The sequence below is a fragment of the Neoarius graeffei genome, chromosome 12, assembly GCF_027579695.1.
Source record: "Neoarius graeffei isolate fNeoGra1 chromosome 12, fNeoGra1.pri, whole genome shotgun sequence".
Classification (NCBI taxonomy): domain Eukaryota; kingdom Metazoa; phylum Chordata; class Actinopteri; order Siluriformes; family Ariidae; genus Neoarius; species Neoarius graeffei.
The window spans coordinates 10,927,714-10,950,109 of NC_083580.1; the positions used below are offsets into that span (position 1 = coordinate 10,927,714).

Below are 22,396 nucleotides of genomic sequence, written 5' to 3' on the forward strand. Positions count from 1 at the left end.
CAAGTGACAAGTGAACGCTTTGAGAAAAAGAAATTTGATTGAGAAACAAGATGGATCCATAATTCCACGTTTCATTGGTTGCTCTTGGGGTTCCACCAACTACGGTATTTGGTGTCTTCTGTTTGGCTGGGATGAAAACTTGTAGTTACGTTGGTCCTAGCCAATCAAAAAATGTCTTTTCTAGCTGTTGAGCAAAAGGTTTTCTCACACTGGCATATTGTGTGTTTGTCCATCAATTTGAATTTATCATTTTAATACACAATAGGAATATGTTAAAGATCCTTATATCAAGTTTTCTTCAAAAATTTGGCTGAATAAGCATTGTAAGCAATTGTAGCCATTATTTAGCATTATTAAGCATTAACCGTCTACTGAACCAACATATACAGTGGTGCTTGAAAGTTTGTGAACCCTTTAGAATTTTCTATATTTCTGCTTAAATATGACCTAAAACATTATCAGATTTTCACACAAGTCCTAAAAGCAGATAAAGAGAACCCAGTTAAACAAATGAGACAAAAATATTATACTTGGTGATTTATTTATTGAGGAAAATGATCCAATATTACATATCTGTGAGTGGCAAAAATATGTGAACCTCTAGGATTAGCAGTTAATTTGAAGGTGAAATTAGAGTCAGGTGTTTTCAATTAATGGGATAACAATCAGGTGTGAGTGGGCACCCTGTTTTATTTAAAGAACAGTCAAACAAAGTTCAAAGATCAAAGTCTGATCTTCACAACACATGTTTGAGGAAGTGTATCATGGCACGAACAAAAGAGATTTCTGAGGACCTCAGAAAAAGCGTTGTTGATGCTCATCAGGCTGGAAAAGGTTACAAAACCATCTCTAAAGAGTTTGGACTCCACCAATCCACAGTCAGACAGATTCTGTACAAATGGAGGAAATTCAAGGCCATTGTTACCCTCCCCAGGAGTGGTCGACCAACAAAGATCACTCCGAGAGCAAGGCGTGTAATAGTCGGCAAGGTCACAAAGGACCCCAGGGTAACTTCTAAGCAACTGAAGGCCTCTCTCGCATTGGCTAATGTTAATGTTCATGAGTCCACCATCAGGAGAACACTGAACAACAATGGTGCGCATGACAGGGTTGCAAGGAGAAAACCACTGCTCTCCAAAAAGAGCATTGCTGCTAGTCTGCAGTTTGCTAAAGATCACGTGGACAAGCCAGAAGGCTATTGGAAAAATGTTTTGTGGACGGATGAGACCAAAATAGAACTTTTTGGTTTAAATGAGAAGCATTATGTTTAGAGAAAGGAAAACACTGCATTCCAGCATAAGAACCTTATCCCATCTGTGAAACATGGTGGTGGTAGTATCATGGTTTGGGCCTGTTTTGCTGCATCTGGGCCAGGACAGCTTGCCATCATTGATCGAACAATGAATTCTGAATTATACCAGCGAATTCTAAAGGAAAATGTCAGGACATCTGTCCATGAACTGAATCTCAAGAGAAGGTGGGTCATGCAGCAAAACAACGACCCTAAGCACACAAGTCGTTCTACCAGAGAATGGTTAAAGAAGAATAAAGTTAATGTTTTGGAATGGCCAAGTCAAAGTCCTGACCTTAATCCAATCGAAATGTTGTGGAAGGACCTGAAGTGAGCAGTTCATGTGAGGAAACCCACCAACATCCTAGAGTTGAAGCTGTTCTGTGCGGAGGAATGGGCTAAAATTCCTCCAAGCCGGTGTGCAGGACTGATCAACAGTTACCGGAAACATTTAGTTGCAGTTATTGCTGCACAAGGGGGTCACACCAGGTACTGAAAGCAAAGGTTCACATACTTTTGCCACTCACAGATATGTAATACTGGATCATTTTCCTCAACAATTAAATGACCAAGTATAATATTTTTGTCTCATTTGTTTAGCTGGGTTCTCTTGATCTACTTTTAGGACTTGTGTGAAAATCTGATGATGTTTTAGGTCATATTTAAGCAGAAATATGGAAAATTCTAAAGGGTTCACAAACTTTCAAACACCACTGTATATAGATGCCCAGCCAAATTCACAACAATGCAACAGGTGAAAATGTTCATTGCATGCTGCATGGATGTTGATAAAAATTAACGCAGCATGATTAGCTACAAGGTCCATTCTTTATTTATAAAAGTACACAACCAAGTGAAATACAGTACAACACAACATAAATGGTAATGTCTTATAGGACTGTTTAACACTCCTTCTTTTCTTAACCCGTCTTTAACACATGCATTCAGCACTGGTCTCACTGCATCTCACTACTGTTTGTATTTCATGACGGCTTTGAGTCTTGCATAGACATTTCCAAAGTTCTGCAAATAAAGAACAATGCCATTGATATTCATGAAATGATCACATGTAGTTTTATGTGTTTCATCATGAAGTGTGGAACAAACCTGGATCGCATAGGACACTAATCCTAAATAACCCGCAATACAGCCACCTAGGAAAAGATCAAATGCAGCCGGCTTTACCCTGGTGGAGGAAATTTAGATCGTTTGTTAGGAGGCTGAGTGTACAGTTGAGGTCAGAAGTTTACATACAGTGACATGAATGTCATCTTGGATATGAATGTCATGGCAATATTTGGGCTTTCAGTAATTTCTTTAAACTGTTCTTTTTCTGTGGCAGAATGATTGTACAGCATACAGCTTTAATTAAAAAAAAACACTAGAATTTGGTGCACAAGTTTTAATTTTCTTTGGGTTTTCTGAAATCAACACAGGGTCAAAATTATACATACAGGGTCAAAAATATACATTCAGCACAGCTAATATTTGGGTAAAATGTCTCTTTGCAAGATTCACCTTGACCAAACATTTTTGTTTACCATGAACAAGCTTCTGGCAGAATTCTGGTTGGATATTTCATGACTCTTCATGGTAGAATTGGTATAGTTCAATTAATTTTTTTTTTCTTGGCATGGACTTGACTTATAAGCACGGTCCATATATTTTCAACAGGGTTGAAGTCAGGACTTGTTTTAAGCTTAATATTAGCCTGCTTTATCCTCCACAACCAGCTCCAATACGTGTTTGGGTTCATTGTCCTGTTGTAAGTCCCAAGTCGTGTTCAAGTTTCTGATGGTTTATGCTGAAGAATTCTGAGGTAGTCCTCTTTCATTATTCCATCCACTTTGAGCAATGAACCAGTTCCACTGGCAGCAAAACAACTCCAGAGCATGATGATCCTACCACCACCAGCTGGTACAGTGTCCCTCTATACATGGTGGTCATTGTGGCCAAACAACTCAATCTTTGTCTCATCTGACCATACAGCTTTCCTCCAGAAGGCTTTTTCTTTGTCCGTGTGGTCAGATTCAAACTTTAGTTAAGCTTGAAGGTGTAAATTTTTGGAGCAGGGGGTTATTTCTTGGATAGCAGCCTTTTAGTCCATGGTGATCTGAACTGTAGACAATGATCCATCAGCTTCCACTTCATGGCAGGGCTGTGCCATGGTGGTTCCCAGGTTGTTCCTGACCATCCAAACCAATTTCCGTTCAGCTGAGGGTGACAGTTTGAGTTTCCTTGAAGCAAAGTGGCTTAGCAAAGTGATTACACCTCACAACTAGAAAAGCACTCGGAGAGTGCAGACCTCCGCCAAGAATCCTTTAAAAAAAATCCGGGATCCAGGTGATCCGGATCACCGCCAAAATTTAATGGATTGTTACTTGTGCCCAGTCACACCTCTGGAAAAAATTTCAGAGCAATCCGTTCATAACTTTTTCCGTAATGTTGCTAACAGACAAACAAACAAACAAACAAACAAACCAACGCTACCGAAAACATAACCTCCTTTGCGGAGGTAACTAGTTTAAGAGAGAGAAGGCCAGCTCAGCATCTACCGGTATATTGCAGCCATTTATCTCTTTTATATCTTGCCAGTGAGTAAAAGCCAGTCCAAGATTTGCTCTTGTCTGGTATCTTGTTCTGTTACTGAGCTAGATTCTTCTTATAGCAAGTTGAAGACTCATAGCTGTTGATGTGTGATGTGGTGCCATAAAGCGTTACACGGTTCTCGCAAGATGCCTCAGGGATGCTCCGCCAGAGTTACATAGTGTTATAGTTGGTGTTCCAGGCACGGAGTTGGTATGCAAGACAAGCCAATCTCCGTATTACAAGTCAATATACCATCAAAATTATTCTGAAGCTTGTATTTTAAGGTAAAATTCCTACATAATGCTGCTTTAAGTATACTAAGCTTATGCCTGGATGAAATTTTTTTTAGTTCAAAATTCTTTAATCGACAGGTTGGTCTATTTTAACTTTGGTTAATGGTCTCCTACAGTACATTACCAACGATACTGTTTAACTGCATGCTCAGCCCTTGCTTTACCTTTACCAAAAGACAATGGGCAGGACTTTAGTCCTTTTGTCTGTCCAGCACTATCACCTAACCCATCTGTACACTGCTCAAACAGATAAAGTTTTAAAGCCCCATTATGCGAGACTTGGAATTGTTTGCCCCGGGCTCCTCATACAGTTGCAGTGTGTAATTCAGTTTTCCACCATTGTCGTAAATACAGATCGTGCTTTGAGCTCCCCTCATGGACAACTATACACATGCATTTGTTGACAAGCTGAAGGATACAGAACCAACTAGAAAAGCACTCGGAGAGCGCAGACCTCCGCCAAGAATCCGTTAAAAAAAATCCGGGATCCAGAAGGTGATCCGGATCACCGCCAAAATTTAATGGATTGTTACTTGTGCCCAGTCACACCTCTGGAAAAAATTTCAGAGCAATCCGTTCATTACTTTTTCCGTAATGTTGCTAACAGACAAACCAACAAACAAACAAACCAACGCTACCGAAAACATAACCTCCTTGGCAGAGGTAATACTGTAATAATAACTAGAATACATTTCTGGAGAAAATGCAAAAGTGTGCTTGCTCAGGTGCGCCGCCATGGTGACCCCGCAAGAGAGGCGACCGCACGCCCACACAACAAGTTTTGTGTCAACACGCGAAAGTTTGGCCAAGACACAAGGCGGATTCTCATACGTAGATGACAGGTTGGCAAGGTTCTTTACAGGGACATCCCAGAGCATCACTAACATGAAAATGTAGATGTAATTCTAAATCCATAAAGAGATACAGTATGACTCAAAACACGTTTTTGCTCATTGTTGCACCCCCTAGTGGCCAAATGATACCAAATTTGATGAGGATACATGAACTGGTGCCGAAAGTCATCTCAACAAATATGGTCTTGATACGTCAAAGCGTTTCTGAGATCTGAGCCAAAATACGTTTTTGCTAATTGTGACACCCCCTAGAGGCCAAATGACACCATAGTTGATGAGGGTAATTTTGATGGTGTCCAAAGTCATGCCACTAAATATGGTCTTGATACGTCAAAGCGTTTCCGTGATATGAGCTCACTTCCTGTTTGGTGGCTTCACCATCGATTTTGATTGGCTGCCACGGGCGAACACTTCGACATATGAGAGCGAAACGAATATCATTCATTAGGCATGGACTGGAGATCATGTGTGCCAAGGTTCGTGATGATCGGACAAAACATGTGGCCAGGGTCACTCTACCTTCACTTTGGACAAAATTCAAAATGGCGGAAAATCTAATGAGGCGGAGAATGACGTCATAGGGTGCGTTGGAATCGTCTAGCTCCAAGGATTCCAACGGCACCAGACTTATGAAAATTGGACATATGGATCAAAAGTTACGTGCATGAACACATGTAAGACTGTGATCAGTTGGTGGCGCTACAGCGTGAGATGTACCAACATGAAACTTCATGAAATCAATCCGGGTCCACTCCTCTATCAGTGTACCAAGTTTCATGACTTTACACCTTACGGTTTGGCCTACAGAAGGAAAAATCTGTTTTTTGCGTCACGCGCCCATTCATTTCAATGGGGAAAAAATTAATCCTTTAAAAAAATCCAGGATCCAGAAGGTGATCCGGATCACTGCCAAAATTTAATGGATTGTTACTTGTGCCCAGTCACACCTCTGGAAAAAATTTCAGAGCAATCTGTTCATAACTTTTTCCGTAATGTTGCTAACAGACAGACAGACAAACAAACAAACGCTACAGAAAACATAACCTCCTTGGCAGAGGTAATAACTTGCATACAATTGTCTGAACTGATCTTGGAATTTGCAGTTGTTTAGAAATGGCTCCAAGAGACATTCCGGAGTTGTGTATATCTGCAATCCTTCTCATATCTGCACTGAGCTCCTTGGACTTTCCCATTTTACTGTGTGTTGGTCAATCCAATGAGTGCTGTAAACAAACCCTTTTTATAAAGGCACAGAGAAGCTACCAGCTGTAGTCAATCATAATCACTAACAGGAAGTTAAGAGGCCTTGGCCTTGGCAAGATAAGAGACATTTTGGAAGTTTCAGCACCTCTGAATTAATAATCTAAGTGAGTGTATATAAATGTTTGACCCTGTATGTATAATTTTGACCCTGTGTTGTTTTTAGAAAACCCAAAGAAAATAAAAACTTCTGCACCAAATTCATAGTTTTTTTTTCCTATTAAAGAAATATGTTGTACAATCATTTCACCACAGAAAATGAATAGTTCAGAGAAATCACTGAAAGCCCAATATTGCCAAGACATTCATATCCAAGATGACAATCATGCCACTGTATGTAAACTTCTGACCACAGTATAGGTTTTGTTATTGGGAATGGGAACAGATAAGACTTCTACAAATCTAACCTGTACATCATCATTGGCTGCTTCATTTGATCGAAGAATGTAATGTCAGCATCCCTGATAAAGAAAAGATTGGGAAATAAATAAATAAATAAATAAATACATTACTTCACATATGAATATACAGAGTACACTTTTCAACATGTTTATAGTCACATTTCTCATGTTTTGATGCCCAGAAACCTAAATGAACAGACAGAATAGATAATGTAAGGTAATAGCAGAGCAGAGCCCCATACTTAAGAGAATTCATCGACCTGATTTTTGATGGCTTTGACCGTACAACATCCATAGGTATGAACATGTACCACCTGATCATAAGTGCAAACAAATGTATCTCATAAACACTTGATCACCAGACAACATACTTTATATCTTTATTTCCATAACATAGATGGGTTTTTTATCCAGCACTTATTTTTAGTTTGCTTTTTAAAAAATATCATGGGATTATTTACAAACACATTCTATGGAAAATATTCACGACAGTTTCATATAAAACTAGTCAATACGGTTTGATTAGTCCCCTAGCTTGTTGGACAGTTGACAGTTTGTGTCATGTAAGGCCGATAGACGGATATATGTACAGGAAGAGTTTTATTAAAAGCACACTAGCAGACAGATCCAAAACGTAGACAAAGGCAGAGTCGAAAGACAGGCAATGATCGAGTGAGGCACAGACAGGATATCAGAGGGAATACAATATTCACAGTCCAAAAACACAAAGAGGGTCAAAAACAGAAAAGTGATGCAAAATACAAGACTTGGTAATGTCAGATGCAGGGTACAGAGTGTATACTTCACAAAGTCTGTGTGTTACTGAGAGTTCTTATATGTATGCGCTGTGATTGCGCTCTAATCAGGAACAGGTGCATGGTAATTAGTCCTAATAGAGCTGTGCAGGCATGTTGCACGCTTCTATTATTCTATTCAGGTTGATTTTGTGCCCTTGCAAATATTTTATGCATGCACTCATCGGGAGCTCTGCTTTTAGGCAGTGCCTAGACTTGTATATAAGTGCAACAATACACATTAGTGATGTAGCCAAATATGAATACTTTATTTGGCTGGACCAGACCTTCTTATTTCAGCTGTTCCCGTTAGGGGTCACCACAGCAGATCATCCACTTTATGATCCACATATTTGATTTAGCATATGTTTTACACCAGACGCCCTTCCTAACACAACCCTCCCCTATCCAAACTTGGGACCAGCACTAAGTACACACAGATACTTAGTAGATGTATTATTATTCTCTATTTATTTTTGCTGGGAAACTACGAATAAAAATGAATAACCCAGACATGGTATGTGTTTGTCCTCAGAATACAGGCTTCTGATTTTTCTTCTCCTATAGGTACTGCAATGCACTGTTTACTGCTATTATGTAGTAAATGATCATTTGGCATCTGTGTTCATCCAAATAGGTATATTAAGAAGAAGAAGAGAGAAACCTTTATTCATCACTTTACAGTGAAATTCATCCTCTGCATTTAACCCATCTGAAGCAGTGAACACATGCACACACACTCAGAGCAGTGGGCAGCCACACCAGAGCGCCCGGGGAGCAGTCAGGGGTTCGGTACCTTGCTCAAGGGCACCTCAGCCCAAGGCTGCCCCACGTTAACCTAACTGCATGTCTTTGGTGTATGTGTGTGAGTGTGTACCTGTGTTCCTGACGGAAAGTGTGTCTGTAGACCTGTTGGAGGTGCCGTCTGAACTCCTGCTCCAGGCTGTTGATGAGAACAGTGTGCTGCGGCTCTCTGTCCATCAGCTGAGTGGCTCGTGGCACAGAAGTCAACATGGTCATTAGGGCAGATAAACGACTGTCCAGGACATCCTGCAACACACACACACACCTCAGGTGTTATTTAAAGTCCGAATGTTTTGTTCCTTTCATTCCCACGACAGCAATTTGTAATGTATTAATTTATGGCATGTCATACTTTTTATCTGTTTACAACTAGTTATCCTCAGCCTTGCTTTTTTTCTCTCTCCTGAAAAACAAAGTCCTCTGTCCCGAAGACTTTTCAGTGTCAGAAAATGTTGATTGTTATAAAACACTGACACTGGAGACTCCTTCCAAATGCAATAATTAAATATCTCCTCACAGAAAGCTTCACCACTTTAAAATCCATTTATGTGGAGATTCCTTGTCTATAGTTACTATAGAAACGATAATGTATGAGAACGAGAACCTTGCAGCTTCTGAGCGATCAAGATCGAGTCTTCAACAGTACTGTGGTATCAGATATTATTTAAAATGTGTACAAAAGGTGTTTTTTGGAGTCACACTTCGTTCCAGTGTTAACTGACATGTGTTGCCTGTCACATCTATGAGGGTTAATGGCTGAAAACCTCAGTCACAGATATCACAAAAGACAGTTCAATTTTCTGATTGACGATATTTACATATCTCATAAAATCAAATAACAAAAAGTCAATAAGTCATACCAAACTTCCCTTGAAGACTTGCAATTCTTTTGGAGAACCCTGCACCATAAAACAAAGAGAATGCAAATGAAGTGAGTAGCATAAGTACTTCAGCTACTAGTTGACAGCATTTAAAGTGTAAAAAAAAAAAAAAATCACCGCAAAGTTTTCCCCTCACCTTGTCTGACAGATTATACATGTACCTCACCAAGGCCTCAGCAACAATGACTGCATTACGTTTCAGTTTTCTGATGTCCACCTGAGACCTACATGTACAAATAATACAGCAAATAAAATCGATTTAATTGATTTAAAGTACTATTCCAATTAATTCCGACTGATATGTTGATTGCTGTTTACATGGTGTCAAGGATGGAGCCACGACGCTCTGATCTGGGGTCTTGCAGGTGAGACAGAGTGAATCCTAGGATGTGTCTCATTCCATAACGCTCATGCTCCCATGCTAGAGTAGACTCTTGGAGGTTGATCTTCTTGTGTATGGTTGCAAACTTCACCCACGGAAACCTGGAAGAGATCACCTGTGTGTGTGTGTGGTGGGAGGGATGTGGGATACGTGTATGTTGCTTTATGTTCAGTAAGTGTAAAGATTTTTTTTAAATAATAATAACAAAAAAGGTTGGCACAAGATTTGGTCTCACTTCTTCGAGTTGCTGGATGAAGTTAAACTGAGGCGTCTTCGGTTTTGAGGGTCGAGATACGTGGAGGAAAAGTTCATCACCAGAACCAAGAGAGTCCAAACAGAGGACGAAGGCCACGTTATCATGAAGAAGACTGGATTCTGTAGAGTGGAGGGACACCAATCCAATGTTGAACAAAACATAAATTTATTAGCTAAATCACCAAGCAAGTGAAAGCTCCAATGTGCAACCAGTTCCATGTCTTGGTTGCCTAGACACCTAATTGGCCACGGTATGAAAAAAAAAGTGGTAATATAATAACATATGGGAGGTAGTTAGCTAGTTAAATGCATTCATGCAGACTAAGGAATATGAATCTTTGAATTTCTGTGGAGATGTTTATAATATTATTAATGTTGCTAATTAATCCTCCTCGTAAAAATCTTTCTATTGCCAACCAGGTCATGCTTCAGCCGGTGTATGTAGTGCAGCAGGCGGTGTGATTCAGAACAAGGACCTTGTGAGAGAGTTACATACATCACTGAGGTGTGATACATCACCATGAAGTGCATTGCTTAAATATAACTACATACAAAATGAAATGTTTTGTTTTGCAAAAGTCAATAGGCTATAGAGGGTTTTTTTAAAAGATATTATAAAGTTATATTAAAGATTCATAACATCAATGACCACAAAAGAGTTATTTGCTAGTTAGCTGTCAAAAATCACCAAACAGTTAGTAAGCCAGCCAGGAGATGTAAAAGATAATATACAACCTAAGACCATATTCAAGCTGTGACTTCTGAACATTCAATAAGACCCTCCAAGAGGAGAATGTGACAAATCACCTGTCAAATACCAGTCATTAAAGCATTTTATGTCATCAAGGGTATGGACTAACTCAAAAGCCTAACAACTGGCGAGCCAGCCAGGATATGAAAGAGATATGGATTGGACCACAAAGTAATTATATGCTGATGAACTAATAAAGCCTCTAAAGTTCAGCTGCCTTGACTTACTAATTTTCAATATACACAACAAAATGGGGCGGCACGGTGGTGTAGTGGTTAGCGCTGTCGCCTCACAGCAAGAAGGTCCGGGTTCGAGCCCCATGGCCGGCGAGGGCCTTTCTGTGTGGAGTTTGCATGTTCTCCCCGTGTCCGCGTGGGTTTCCTCCGGGTGCTCCGGTTTCCCCCACAGTCCAAAGACATGCAGGTTAGGTTAACTGGTGACTCTAAATTGACCGTAGGTGTGAATGTGAGTGTGAATGGTTGTCTGTGTCTATGTGTCAGCCCTGTGATGACCTGGCAACTTGTCCAGGGTGTACCCCGCCTTTCGCCCGTAGTCAGCTGGGATAGGCTCCAGCTTGCCTATGACCCTGTAGAACAGGATAAAGCGGCTAGAGATAATGAGATGAGATGAGACACAACAGAATGAAACTCATCTGACCTTCTGTTTCCTGTTGTTGAAAAGTTCTCACCAGGCAACTATGAATAAAAAACTAAATCGACCAAACATGGACTCTGTTGGGGGTCCCCCTGATATCCAGACTATGAATTTTCAACCATACAATAAATAAGTATGGCTCATTCTTCTGAGTTACAAACTGTTTGTCCTTGCAAATTGGTGGTTTACACACCAGCCTCATCATGACAAGAAATCTAATGGGGTTGGAATTTAGGCTGAGACTACACATGATGTGCATCAAACAAAGCAAGAGCATCCCACAATGCCAATCCTATTTAACAATAATTCCAGTAATGACCTGTGACTTTCCCCACAATGGCCAAACTCAGTTATCAGCAGTTATCCTCATACCAGGTCACTAACCTGCATGGTCCATGTTTTCAGCCAACCAGCGTTTGGTGCCGATGAAGTTATATTTCCCTCCACCGGTAAGAGAGAAAAGGAGGTGAAACCTATAAACAACATAATCCCAGAACAAGACACAGTACATGGCAAAATGAATATATAAATCAACAATATAATATTGATCAAAGTGATAATGCTACTGTTTTATACTTATTTGAGATCTTGTTCATTAATATGCAGGACATGTTACATACTGTACTTCCACAGCATATACTAGAATTTTTTTTTATTTATTTATCCTGATTGCTGGATGAAATACTTGTCAGGCACTGCATACTAAACACTTCTACAGTGTTGTATCTTTCCCCAGACCAGTAATGGAACCTGAACTTACGGTGCCTTGTTGCGAGGATCGCTGTATAGTCGCTGAAAGAGTCTTGCCAGTTCTAGCAGGATGGTGACCCCACTGCCATTCGAATCTGCTCCATATGACAACCACTGGGAAATATATAGGCTTTACGTACATGAACAAAATCAAATACAGCTACAAGTTAACCTTTTGTCATCTGACTTTATACCACGGTGCTGTTGAATTCTCAATTCTGGTTTTCTATAACAGCAGGTCTGACAGTAATTATGGCTGCAAAGCAAATCACAAAAAGTCCCTCCTATGTCAGGACCTGATCTTCTCAGCCAGTCTCCTGTCTTGGTATAAACCAGGCACTTAGTGCATTGGGCAGCACCGATCTCCGTTTCCATAGCTCTCGGCCTCTCACCTATTACATAGCTGGGGTTACAGTGGGGGGCTAGTCCTCTGGTAACTGCAAGACTTTGACTCCCTACTTGCATCTGTATTGCCTCGCCAGATGTCAGTAGGTACCATTTTGATAATGGTCTTTGGTATGACCCAACCACAAGTAGAACTCGCGATCTCCTGGTCAAGCGACAGACACACTAACCACTAGGCCAGCTTGGGGTAAAGCAAATCACAGGTTTTTACTAATGCACTCACACTAACGGGTTATCGTTTCTATAGTAATAACTCATTCAATAGGACTTGAATGGCAGTCCATACGGATTAAAAACTGTATTACTGAAGAAAAATGTATAAACGTTGATATAGTGACGCTTCCTGTAAGGAGTCTCCACTCATCAGTCAGCACTTCATAACAACAGACATGGGAAACTCTTCAAGTAGTAACCTGACAAGCTACTAGAGGCTAGTGGAATGCCCCCAAAACATGTTACTTCCTTTTATCATATTATGTTACCACAGCTACAGTGGTGCTTGAAAGTTTGTGAACCCTTTAGAATTTTCTATATTTCTGCATAAATATGACCTAAAACATCATCAGATTTTCACACAAGGCCTAAAAGTAGATACAGAGAGCCCAGTTAAACAAATGAGACAAAAATATTCTCATTCTCATTATCTCTAGCCGCTTTATCCTTCTACAGGGTCGCAGGCAAGCTGGAGCCTATCCCAGCTGACTACGGGCAAAAGGCGGGGTACACCCTGGACAAGTCGCCAGGTCATCACAGGGCTGACACATAGACACAGACAACCATTCACACCTACGGTCAATTTTAGAGTCACCAGTTAACCTAACCTGCATGTCTTTGGACTGTGGGGGAAACCGGAGCACCCGGAGGAAACCCACGCGGACACGGGGAGAACATGCAAACTCCACACAGAAAGGCCCTCGCCGGCCCCGGGGCTCGAACCCAGGACCTTCTTGCTGTGAGGCGACAGCGCTAACCACTACACCACCGTGCCGCCACAAAAATATTATACTTGGTCATTTATTTATTGAGGAAAATGATCCAATATTACATATCTGTGAGTGGCAAAAGTATGTGAACCTTTGCTTTCAATATCTGGTGTGACCCCCTTATACAGCAATAATTGCAACTACACATTTCTGGTAGCTGTTGATCAGTCCTGCACACCGGCTTGAAGGAATTTTAACCCATTCCTCTGTACAGAACCGCTTCAACTCTGGGATGTTGGTGGGTTTCCTCACAATAACTGCTTGCTTCAGGTCCTTCCACAACATTTCAATTGGATTAAGGTCAGGACTTTGACTTGGCCATTCCAAAACATTACCTTTATTCTTCTTTAACCATTTTTGGTAGAATGACTTGTGCGCTTAGGGTCATTGTCTTGCTGCATGACCCACCTTTTCTTGAGATTCAGTTCATGGACAGATGTCCTGACATTTTCCTTTAGAATTTGCTGGTATAATTCAGAATTCATTGTTCCATCAATGATGGCAAGCTGCCCTGTCCCAGATGCAGCAAAACAGGCCGAAACCATGACACTCCCACCACCATGTTTCACAGATGGGATAAGGTTCTTATGCTGGAATGCAGTGTTTTCCTTTCTCCAAACATAACACTCCTCATTTAAACCAAAAAGTTCTAGTTTGGTCTCATCCATCCACAAAACATTTTTCCAATAGCCTTCTGGCTTGTCCATGTGATCTTTAGCAAACCAGATGAGCAACAATGTTCTTTTTGGAGAGCACTGGATTTCTCCTTGCAACCCTGCCATGCACACCATTGTTGTTCAGTGTTCTCCTGATGGTGGACTCATGAACATTAACATTAGCCAGTGTGAGAGATGCCTTCAGTTGCTTAGAAGTTACCGTGCGGTCCTTTGTGACCTTGCCAACTATTACACGCCTTGCTCTTGGAGTGATCTTTGTTGGTCAACCACTCCTGGGGAGGGTAACAATGGTTTTGAATTTCCTCCATTTCTACACAATCTGTCTGATTGTGGATTGGTGGAGTCCAAACTCTTTAGAGATGGTTTTGTAACCTTTTCCAGCCTGATGAGCATCAACAATGCTTTTTCTGAGGTCCTCAGAAATCTCTTTTGTTTGTGCCATAATACGCTTCCACAAACATGTGTTGTGAATATCAGACTTTGATAGATCTCTGTTCTTTAAATAAAACAGGGTGCCCACTCACACCTGATTGTCATCCCATTGATTGAAAACACCTGACTCTAATTTCACCTTCAAATTAACTGCTAATCCTAGAGGTTCACATACTTTTGCCACTCACAGATATGTAATATTGGATCACTTTTCTCAATAAATAAATGACCAAGTATAATATTTTTATCTCATTTGTTTAACTGGGTTCTCTTTATCTACTTTTAGGACTTGTGTGAAAATCTGATGATGTTTTAGGTCATATTTATGCAGAAATATAGAAAATTCTAAAGGGTTCACAAACTTTCAAGCACCACTGTATAAACAGTCTCTCTCTTTTTTCACTCTCATCCTTGAACTTGTTACCATGTGACCAAGAAACTACACAGGCTTCTGTCCTGAAGAACGTGCAATAAAGAAACCTCTGATAATGGAGACTCCAACTCCAGATGTTAAATTAACATCTTTTAACACCTTTAAACCATCACCATATCAATTGTCTTTATTTCTTAAATCGATTTATCTTTTTATAACAATCAGGTTATGTGGGGTATCCATCAAACAAGTCCAAATGAATTTGCTGTAAGGATAAAAACAATAATATATTAGAACATTAATATAAAACTTGGGATATAACATTAGCTCTGAGAAAATTAATCCACATCCTCGGACCAATCTGATTTGAGAATTTAACAGCACTATGGTTTAAAGATACATGAATCATGGACGGAGATGTAGAGGAATGCTGAAGGTTTATCATCATAAGTGATATTTTAATAGTAACTAACTCCACTTAAACTTCATAATGTATGTGTTGTTGAAATGAATTAAGGCAATCGTTAAGGGCAGCTTAACACTGAAAGGGAATTCTGGTTGAGTGGCCACTTGAAATAAAATACATAAAATATCCAAAAAAAAATAGATAACCTTGACACGCATATATTACTAATAGAAGCATAAGTATAGTATAATGCTGTGATTGTTTGTGAATTTAGTTTTAGTCGGAATAGTGGCTTACTGGAGCAAGACCAAATGAGTCATAATGGGCGGTGATAACAATCGTGGGTGGGTCATCTCCAACTCCAGGAAGCACACCCTTGAAATAGAGACATTTTTCACTGTCACTCTGACAGGTCACATGTCAATATTTAATTGATGGTTTTCCTCATTAAGCCAGTCCACCAAGCTCACCTCTAATGTAATGATAGAGTTGTCAGTGATGGCCTTGATGGGGGAGTTGTTGTTCACCAATATCTGAAAGGCAGTGGTTGTGACCATACTACGGAGAACTACAACACCAAAAACAACACCACATTAACGTTCCAAAAGGATGCAAACTGGATATGACGACTACAGTTATTTCAGTTAGTGGCAAGGAATGGAAAAATACAAGCTCCAAAATGGGCATCTGGGTCACTTTGCAATCTCTAGGTATAGTAACTAATTGAGACTAGAATACAATGTTTTGATTCTCATCTCAAAGGGTCCACCACTTTTGTTCAATTGTGAAATATTCCTCAAAATTTAAATCTAAGTGCAAGGTTAATCAACCCTGCTAATGCCACATACTTTGACATTTGACTTGGTTTCGAACCCCTCCAGTATACCCAGTATGCTTATGGTCACTGTCTTGAAGACAGGGATGTTTTTTTTTTTAAGATTGCCCTGTATTTAGCACTTATAATCCTGACTAGTGTCCCAGTCCCTAATGATGAAAAGCACTCCTATAGCACTACCATGCTTCACTGCAGGGCTGGTTTTCTTGTGGGTGATGAGCAGTGTTGGGTTTCTGCCAAAAATAGCCAAAAAGTTCAATTTGGTCTCATCAAAGCAGAGGATCTATGTGTTTCCACATGTTTGTTCCAAATGGGATTGGTCTTCATGAATACATGCGTCAGACGTATATGGTTTGTGTGAGTATGATCATTTTCTGCTATAAATGTCTCTGTAAATAAAGAAACCACCCCTTCATAGTATGCCACAGTTCTCATAAAAATTGGTAAGCCAGCCAGTAGATGAAAAAGACAAGACTCAAGAACTACCTCAAGAACATTTTCAAGCTGCAACTGATCAACATCAGAAAAAAAACAGTCCACGTTGATCCAAATTCTGGCTCTGAGGTTCATCCAACTTAACCACTATTGACCAATGACACTTGATTGAGCAATTCAGGCTCCTGTTACATCACGCACACATTCCATCTTGACTGATTTTTTTAAACCTCTGGACTTCAGGTACTGTCATGTAAAAAGTTATTTAAAAAGATATTATAAAGTTATCTTGGCGGCACGGTGGTTAGCGCTGTCGCCTCACAGCAAGAACGTCCGGGTTCGAGCCCTGTGGCCGGCGAGGGCCTTTCTGTGTGGAGTTTGCATGTTCTCCCCGTGTCCACGTGGGTTTCCTCCAGGTGCTCCGGTTTCCCCCACAGACATGCAGGTTAGGTTAACTGGTGACTCTAAATTGACCATAGGTGTGAATGTGAGTGTGAATGGTTGTCTGTGTCTATTATGTGTCAGCCCTGTGATGACCTGGTGACTTGTCCAGGGTGTACCCCGCCTTTCGCCCATAGTCAGCTGGGATAGGCTCCAGCTTGCCTGCGACCCTGTAGAACAGGATAAAGCGGCTAGAGATAATGAGATGAGATGAGATAACATCAACTACCACAAAAGAGTTATTTGCTAATTAGCTGTCAAAAATCACCAAACAGTTAGTGAGCCAGCCAGGACAAGAAAAATATAATATCCAACTTCAGACCACATTCAAGCTGTGACTTCTGAACATTCAAGAAAACCTTCTAAGAACAGAATGTGACAAATCACCTATCAGATATCCGTCATTTAACATTTCATGCCATTAAAGGTATGGACGAACTCAAAATCCTAACAACTGGCGAACCAGCCAGGATATGAAAAAGACATGGATTGGATTACCATGAAATAATTATATGCTGATGAACTAATAAAGCCTCTGAACATCAGTTGCCTTGAATTACTCATTTTCAATATACACAGTGAATAAAACTCATCTGACCTTCTTTTTCTGACTCCTCTCACCTCTGATCAAGATGGAGGCGGACTTGGTGGCTGCTGCATGCTTCACCTCTGCATACATACATAGAAGCTGCTCATCCTCGAGGACCACATAAACAGGCATGAGGGTCTCCATCTTCAGGGCCTCAGACTCCGTAACCATGAAACCCTGGAGATGAGATGGTTTCATGGAGATGTGGCTGCTGCAGCAAGAGGTTTCATACTACTGAGTTTGTACTACAGGTTTATCATGATTAGCCTACTTGTAGCTGTAGGACTTACAAGTCGGCAAATGTATATTAGCATATGCTGGCAAATGATTAACAAATGGAGAACCATTTTGCATATCAAAACAAGCAACAAGTAATTTGCTCTAAATATGAATAATTTAGATTGGCACCACCGTGCCAATTTTGGGCGGCACGGTGGTGTAGTGGTTAGCGCTGTCGCCTCACAGCAAGAAGGTCCTAGGTTTGAGCCCAGCGGCCGATGAGGGCCTTTCTGTGTGGAGTTTGCATGTTCTCCCCGTGTCCACGTGGGTTTCCTCCGGGTGCTCCGGTTTCCCCCACAGTCCAAAGGCATGCAAGTTAGGCTAATTGGTGGCTCTAAACTGACCGTAGGTGTGAATGGTTGTCTGTGTCTATGTGTCAGCCCTGCAATGACCTGGCGACTTGTCCAGGGTGTACCCTGCCTCTCACCCATAGTCAGCTGGGATAGGCTTCAGCTTGCCTGTGACCCTGTAGGACAGGATAAGCGGCTACAGATGATGGATGGATGGATAGATGCATGGATATTCCAATTTCATGTTTCTGATTCATTATTTCATGAGCTAAATTGCTTGCTTGTGATATCACTGGCCTTGAGAACTACAGTTTTGTGTTGAGGAAACAAATAAAGGGAGTATGCTGTCTAGGTAAATAAAACAGAAATAGAAAATGCACAGAAAAAGTATTTGGTCAATAGTATGGAAAATAATTAGTTGGTAACCACCTGGATGACATCTTCTGATATATTAGAGATGTTCTGAGGAATCAGTATAATTACTGCTGCTGCATTCTGCCTCCTGGACTCTAGAAAGCGATCTATTGTAAAGTCAGACAGCTTCATGATCACGCAGCGCCGAGTCAAACTCGAATCGTCTGGTGAGCGTGCCTCTGCAACAACCATGGCACCATGACAACCTGTTAATGAAACACCAGATTCCTTTTGCAATAGATGTGGCGATAATACGTTATACTAGGGGTTAATGGGGGAAACATACTTTGATAAAATACTGTATACTTTGGGAAATTTGCTAAACTGCTTATAGAGCATTATTCATCATAATTCCAGAAAGTTTGTGGGAATTCAGACAAATCAACTTGTTCAGAATGTTCTAGTTAACAATACCAGTTGTAAGTTCTTATATTGGTATGAAATCCAAGGTATAATACAATATCGGGTGCAAAAGTTTGATTCTGGGTAGATCGTTTTGGGAAAAAAAAAATCCTTCTCAAAATGAGATGATGGTACCATGTTTTTCCTGTTGCAGATTATACTGCTGCATCCTGTAGGCCGTGAATCCGTACGACGATGCAGCAGGAAGAGCTGAAGCATGTAGCAAGTGTGCAGAGAGCAGCAGCATAGCCACCATTCTCAAGCTTCTGCAGGTCATGCTTCTGCTACACATTTCCAAAACCTTGTATTCTGAGCAAATCTACAATAAAGGCATCAGTACAACTACTAAAGACAAACCAAACTATATGGATGCAGGTCTAACAAACCAGGCATGACAGTTCAAAATACCTGCTTTTGGTCCATGTTATTAGAATGCACTACTAGTTGACTAGGTGTTGATCCCAGAAGCGACCCCTATTACCCTAAAGTTTAAAATCTTACCTGAATCTGAGGTGGTCTTCTGGCCCTTCCTATAGCACAAACAAGATGTTTTTCAAGAGGGCTCATCAAGGCCTGAAGGTAAGCCGACTGCACCATCTGTTCCAAAACGGATGAAGCATGGCTAATCAGACCTCACCACCAATCCGTGGCCTCCTTCTACACCAAGTGCGAGAATTACACTTCCTGGATTATCGCTAACACAGACCTTAATACCAAGTCATGCCAAGTCACGTGTCCATCTTCACTAACCACTTTATCCTGGAACACTGGTTAGCATGGCATACCAAATAATATTGCAAGCAATTACCATGGAATAGTCCTCTTGATCTAACATACACAAGGAACAACTTGTAATTATGATGTTTTATTTCAGGGTGCATTAATCCTTGGCAGCACGGTGGTGTAGTGGTTAGCACTGTCACCTCACAGCAAGAAGGTTCTGGGTTCGAGTTCAGTGGCCGACGAGGGCCTTTCTGTGTGGAGTTTGCATGTTCTCCCCGTGTCTGCGTGGGTTTCCTCCAGGTGCTCTGGTTTCCCCCACAGTCCAAAGACATGCAGATTAGGCTAACTGGTAGGCATGAATGAGAATGTGAAGGTTCTGTGTCAGCCCTGCAATGATCTGGTGACTTGTCCAGGGTGTACCCTGCCTCTCACCCATAGTCAGCTGGGATAGGCTCCAGCTTGCCTGTGACCCTGTAGAACAGGATAAGCGGCTACAGATAATGGATGGATGGATGCATTAATCCCAATGCAAATGCTATTGATGGAAGTGAACAATACAAATGCATTATTCAGAATGAATAGATAATGTATCCTAAACACATACAAATAGGAGGTATGTTTTTTAAAGAAAGCTTGACACAAAGGATAATAAGTCTCAAGGTCTACATTAAGACTGGGAGCCATCAGGATGCAACAAAAAATGGGAGATTTTTACTTTTATAAAGCAGTGAGGAAGCCATGACCGAAAGGTTAAAGATACAGCTTTGGGACGAAAAGGTTGCTGGGTTGATTCCCTGGACCAGCAAGAAAATGTATGGGGGGAAGCAAATTAACTTTCCCCTCCCTTGACATCTATGGCTTAAGTGTCCTTGAGCAAGGCACCTAACTCCCAGTTGCTCCCTGGGCATGTGACAAACAAAGGCTTAAAATAAAAAATAAATACATTTAAAAAAAAAAGAAAAAAGGACTTGCAGCGATGCATTTATAGCATCCTTAGTAACTGTCTGGTCTTCGTCATGGCGGTTTAACTCTTTACCCCTTAATGGCGACCCTGTGTATATCCCATAACGACGACATATGACACCTTGTCTAAAACCTTGTCAAAACCTTGTCTTTAGACATTTTTCTTGTAAATATGTTCTAAATACGTTCTATATTAGAGATGTTCTAATCTCTAATCTCTTCATTAAGTTTGCGGATGACACGACTGTGGTGGGTCTCATCAACAATGGCGATGAGACAATCTACAGGACTGAGGTGAGCTGCTTGGCCATGTGGTGCAAGGACAACAATCTCCGCCTGAATGTGGAGAAGACGAAGGACATTGTTGTGGACTTCAGGAGAGCGCACACCCAGCATGCTCCACTATCTATCGACGATGCTGCAGTGGAGAGGGTGAGCAGCACCAAGTTTCTGGGTGTGCACATCTCTGAAGACCTGTCCTGGAGCAACAACACCGTATCACTGGCCAAAAAAGCCCAACAGCATCTGTACTTCCTCCGCAAACTGAGGAGAGCAAGAGTCCTGGCCCCCATCATGCACACATTCTACAGAGGCACCATCGAGAACATCCTGACCAGCTGCATCACCGTGTGGTATGGCACCTGCACCGTGTCCTGCTGCAAGGCTCTGCAGTGCATTGTGAGAGCAGCTGAGAGGATCATTGGTGTCTCTCTTCCTTCTTTATCAGATATCTATAACTCCCGCCTCACCCGCAAAGCCATCAGGATTGCAGGTGACCCCACCCACCCATCTCACAGCCTCTTCAGTCTGCTGCCGTCGGGGAGGAGACTGCGGAGTCTTCGGGCCAAAACCAGCAGGCTCAAGGACAGTTTCTTTCACCAGGCGGTCAGGAGGCTCAACTCCCTCCCTGTTCTGCCCCTCCTCCCTGCCACAGATTCTGCTCGCACCCCCCCCCGCCCCCCCTTCAGCATCTGACATGTCACCCTCACAGTCGTCCCCCCCCCCCCCCCCCCCAACACACACACACATACTCTCAACGTTCATTAACTCACTGAACTCAGGGACTGCACATTTCACGTTACCTCGCTCATTTGCACTATTCCGCACTACCTCATCTTAACAGCTATAAGTTTGTTTATACTGCTTATTTCATGTTTACCTGCTATACCTTAAGTGCCCTTGACTGTTTTTTTGCTCCAATTTATGTGTATATATATGTTTAGTCTATGTCTAGTTCTTATCTAGAGTGTTTATACTGTTTGTATTGTTTATTTAGTCTATGTCTAGTTCTTATCTAGAGTGTTTATACTGTTTATTACAATTATTTTTATTTCAATTATTCTATTTTTTATTTATTGCATTGCCTGTTTGCACCGTGGGTCAGAGAGGACTGAAATTTCATCTGTGCTGTATGTCGAGCATGTATAGCATAATTGACAATAAAGTTGACTTGACTTGACTAAGGGTGAACAGTATATACATATACAAGGGTGGCTGTAGCAACTGCTTTAAGGGGTAAAGAGTTAAATTAGGCTAATGATTTGTCTATATTTTGGGAAATAGTAGCAACGAACTTTGATAGAAAATATCATAGGCAGGTACAAGCTGTTTATATTATTATAAAAAAAAAACCTGGGCACATTTCTAGTTCAGACCACCTGTAAACTTGAGTGATGTAGCTGAGGTTGAGGAACTATCATAGCCTATTTCCTTTCCTTTGCAACATAACGTCTTTTCTTCTCGCTTTCCGTTACTGTAGTCGGTCTTTCACGTTTCATTCGCACACTCAT

At 41.1% G+C, this 22,396-nt stretch overlaps 1 protein-coding gene across 1 annotated transcript; it reads right to left on the reverse strand.

Moving 5' to 3' along the window:
* Positions 1-2,192: 2,192 nt before the first annotated feature.
* Positions 2,193-19,212, reverse strand: zgc:109965 (Nicalin-1-like). The gene is made up of 15 exons (XM_060935512.1): positions 19,056-19,212; positions 18,534-18,724; positions 17,568-17,712; positions 15,706-15,803; positions 15,533-15,610; positions 11,970-12,073; positions 11,594-11,682; positions 9,785-9,924; positions 9,486-9,664; positions 9,304-9,391; positions 9,147-9,185; positions 8,360-8,532; positions 6,695-6,748; positions 2,399-2,477; positions 2,193-2,314 (listed from the first exon to the last, which is right to left on the reverse strand). Exons 1-15 carry the CDS (start codon positions 19,210-19,212, stop codon positions 2,261-2,263), a joined length of 1,668 nt encoding a protein of 555 aa, XP_060791495.1. The 3' UTR covers positions 2,193-2,260.
* Between the last annotated feature and the right edge of the window lie 3,184 nt (positions 19,213-22,396).

Coding starts and splice junctions, on each gene's coding strand:
- zgc:109965 (XM_060935512.1), bottom strand. CDS start 19,212: ATGTGTAGCAGAAGCATGACCTGCAGAAGCTTGAGAATGGTGGCTATG. Junction 15,804..17,567: donor CGCCTCCATCTTGATCAGAG/GTGAGAGGAGTC, acceptor TTGGTGTTGTAG/TTCTCCGTAGTATGGTCACA. Junction 8,533..9,146: donor AAGTCTTCAAGGGAAGTTTG/GTATGACTTATT, acceptor TGTGTGTTGCAG/GATGTCCTGGACAGTCGTTT.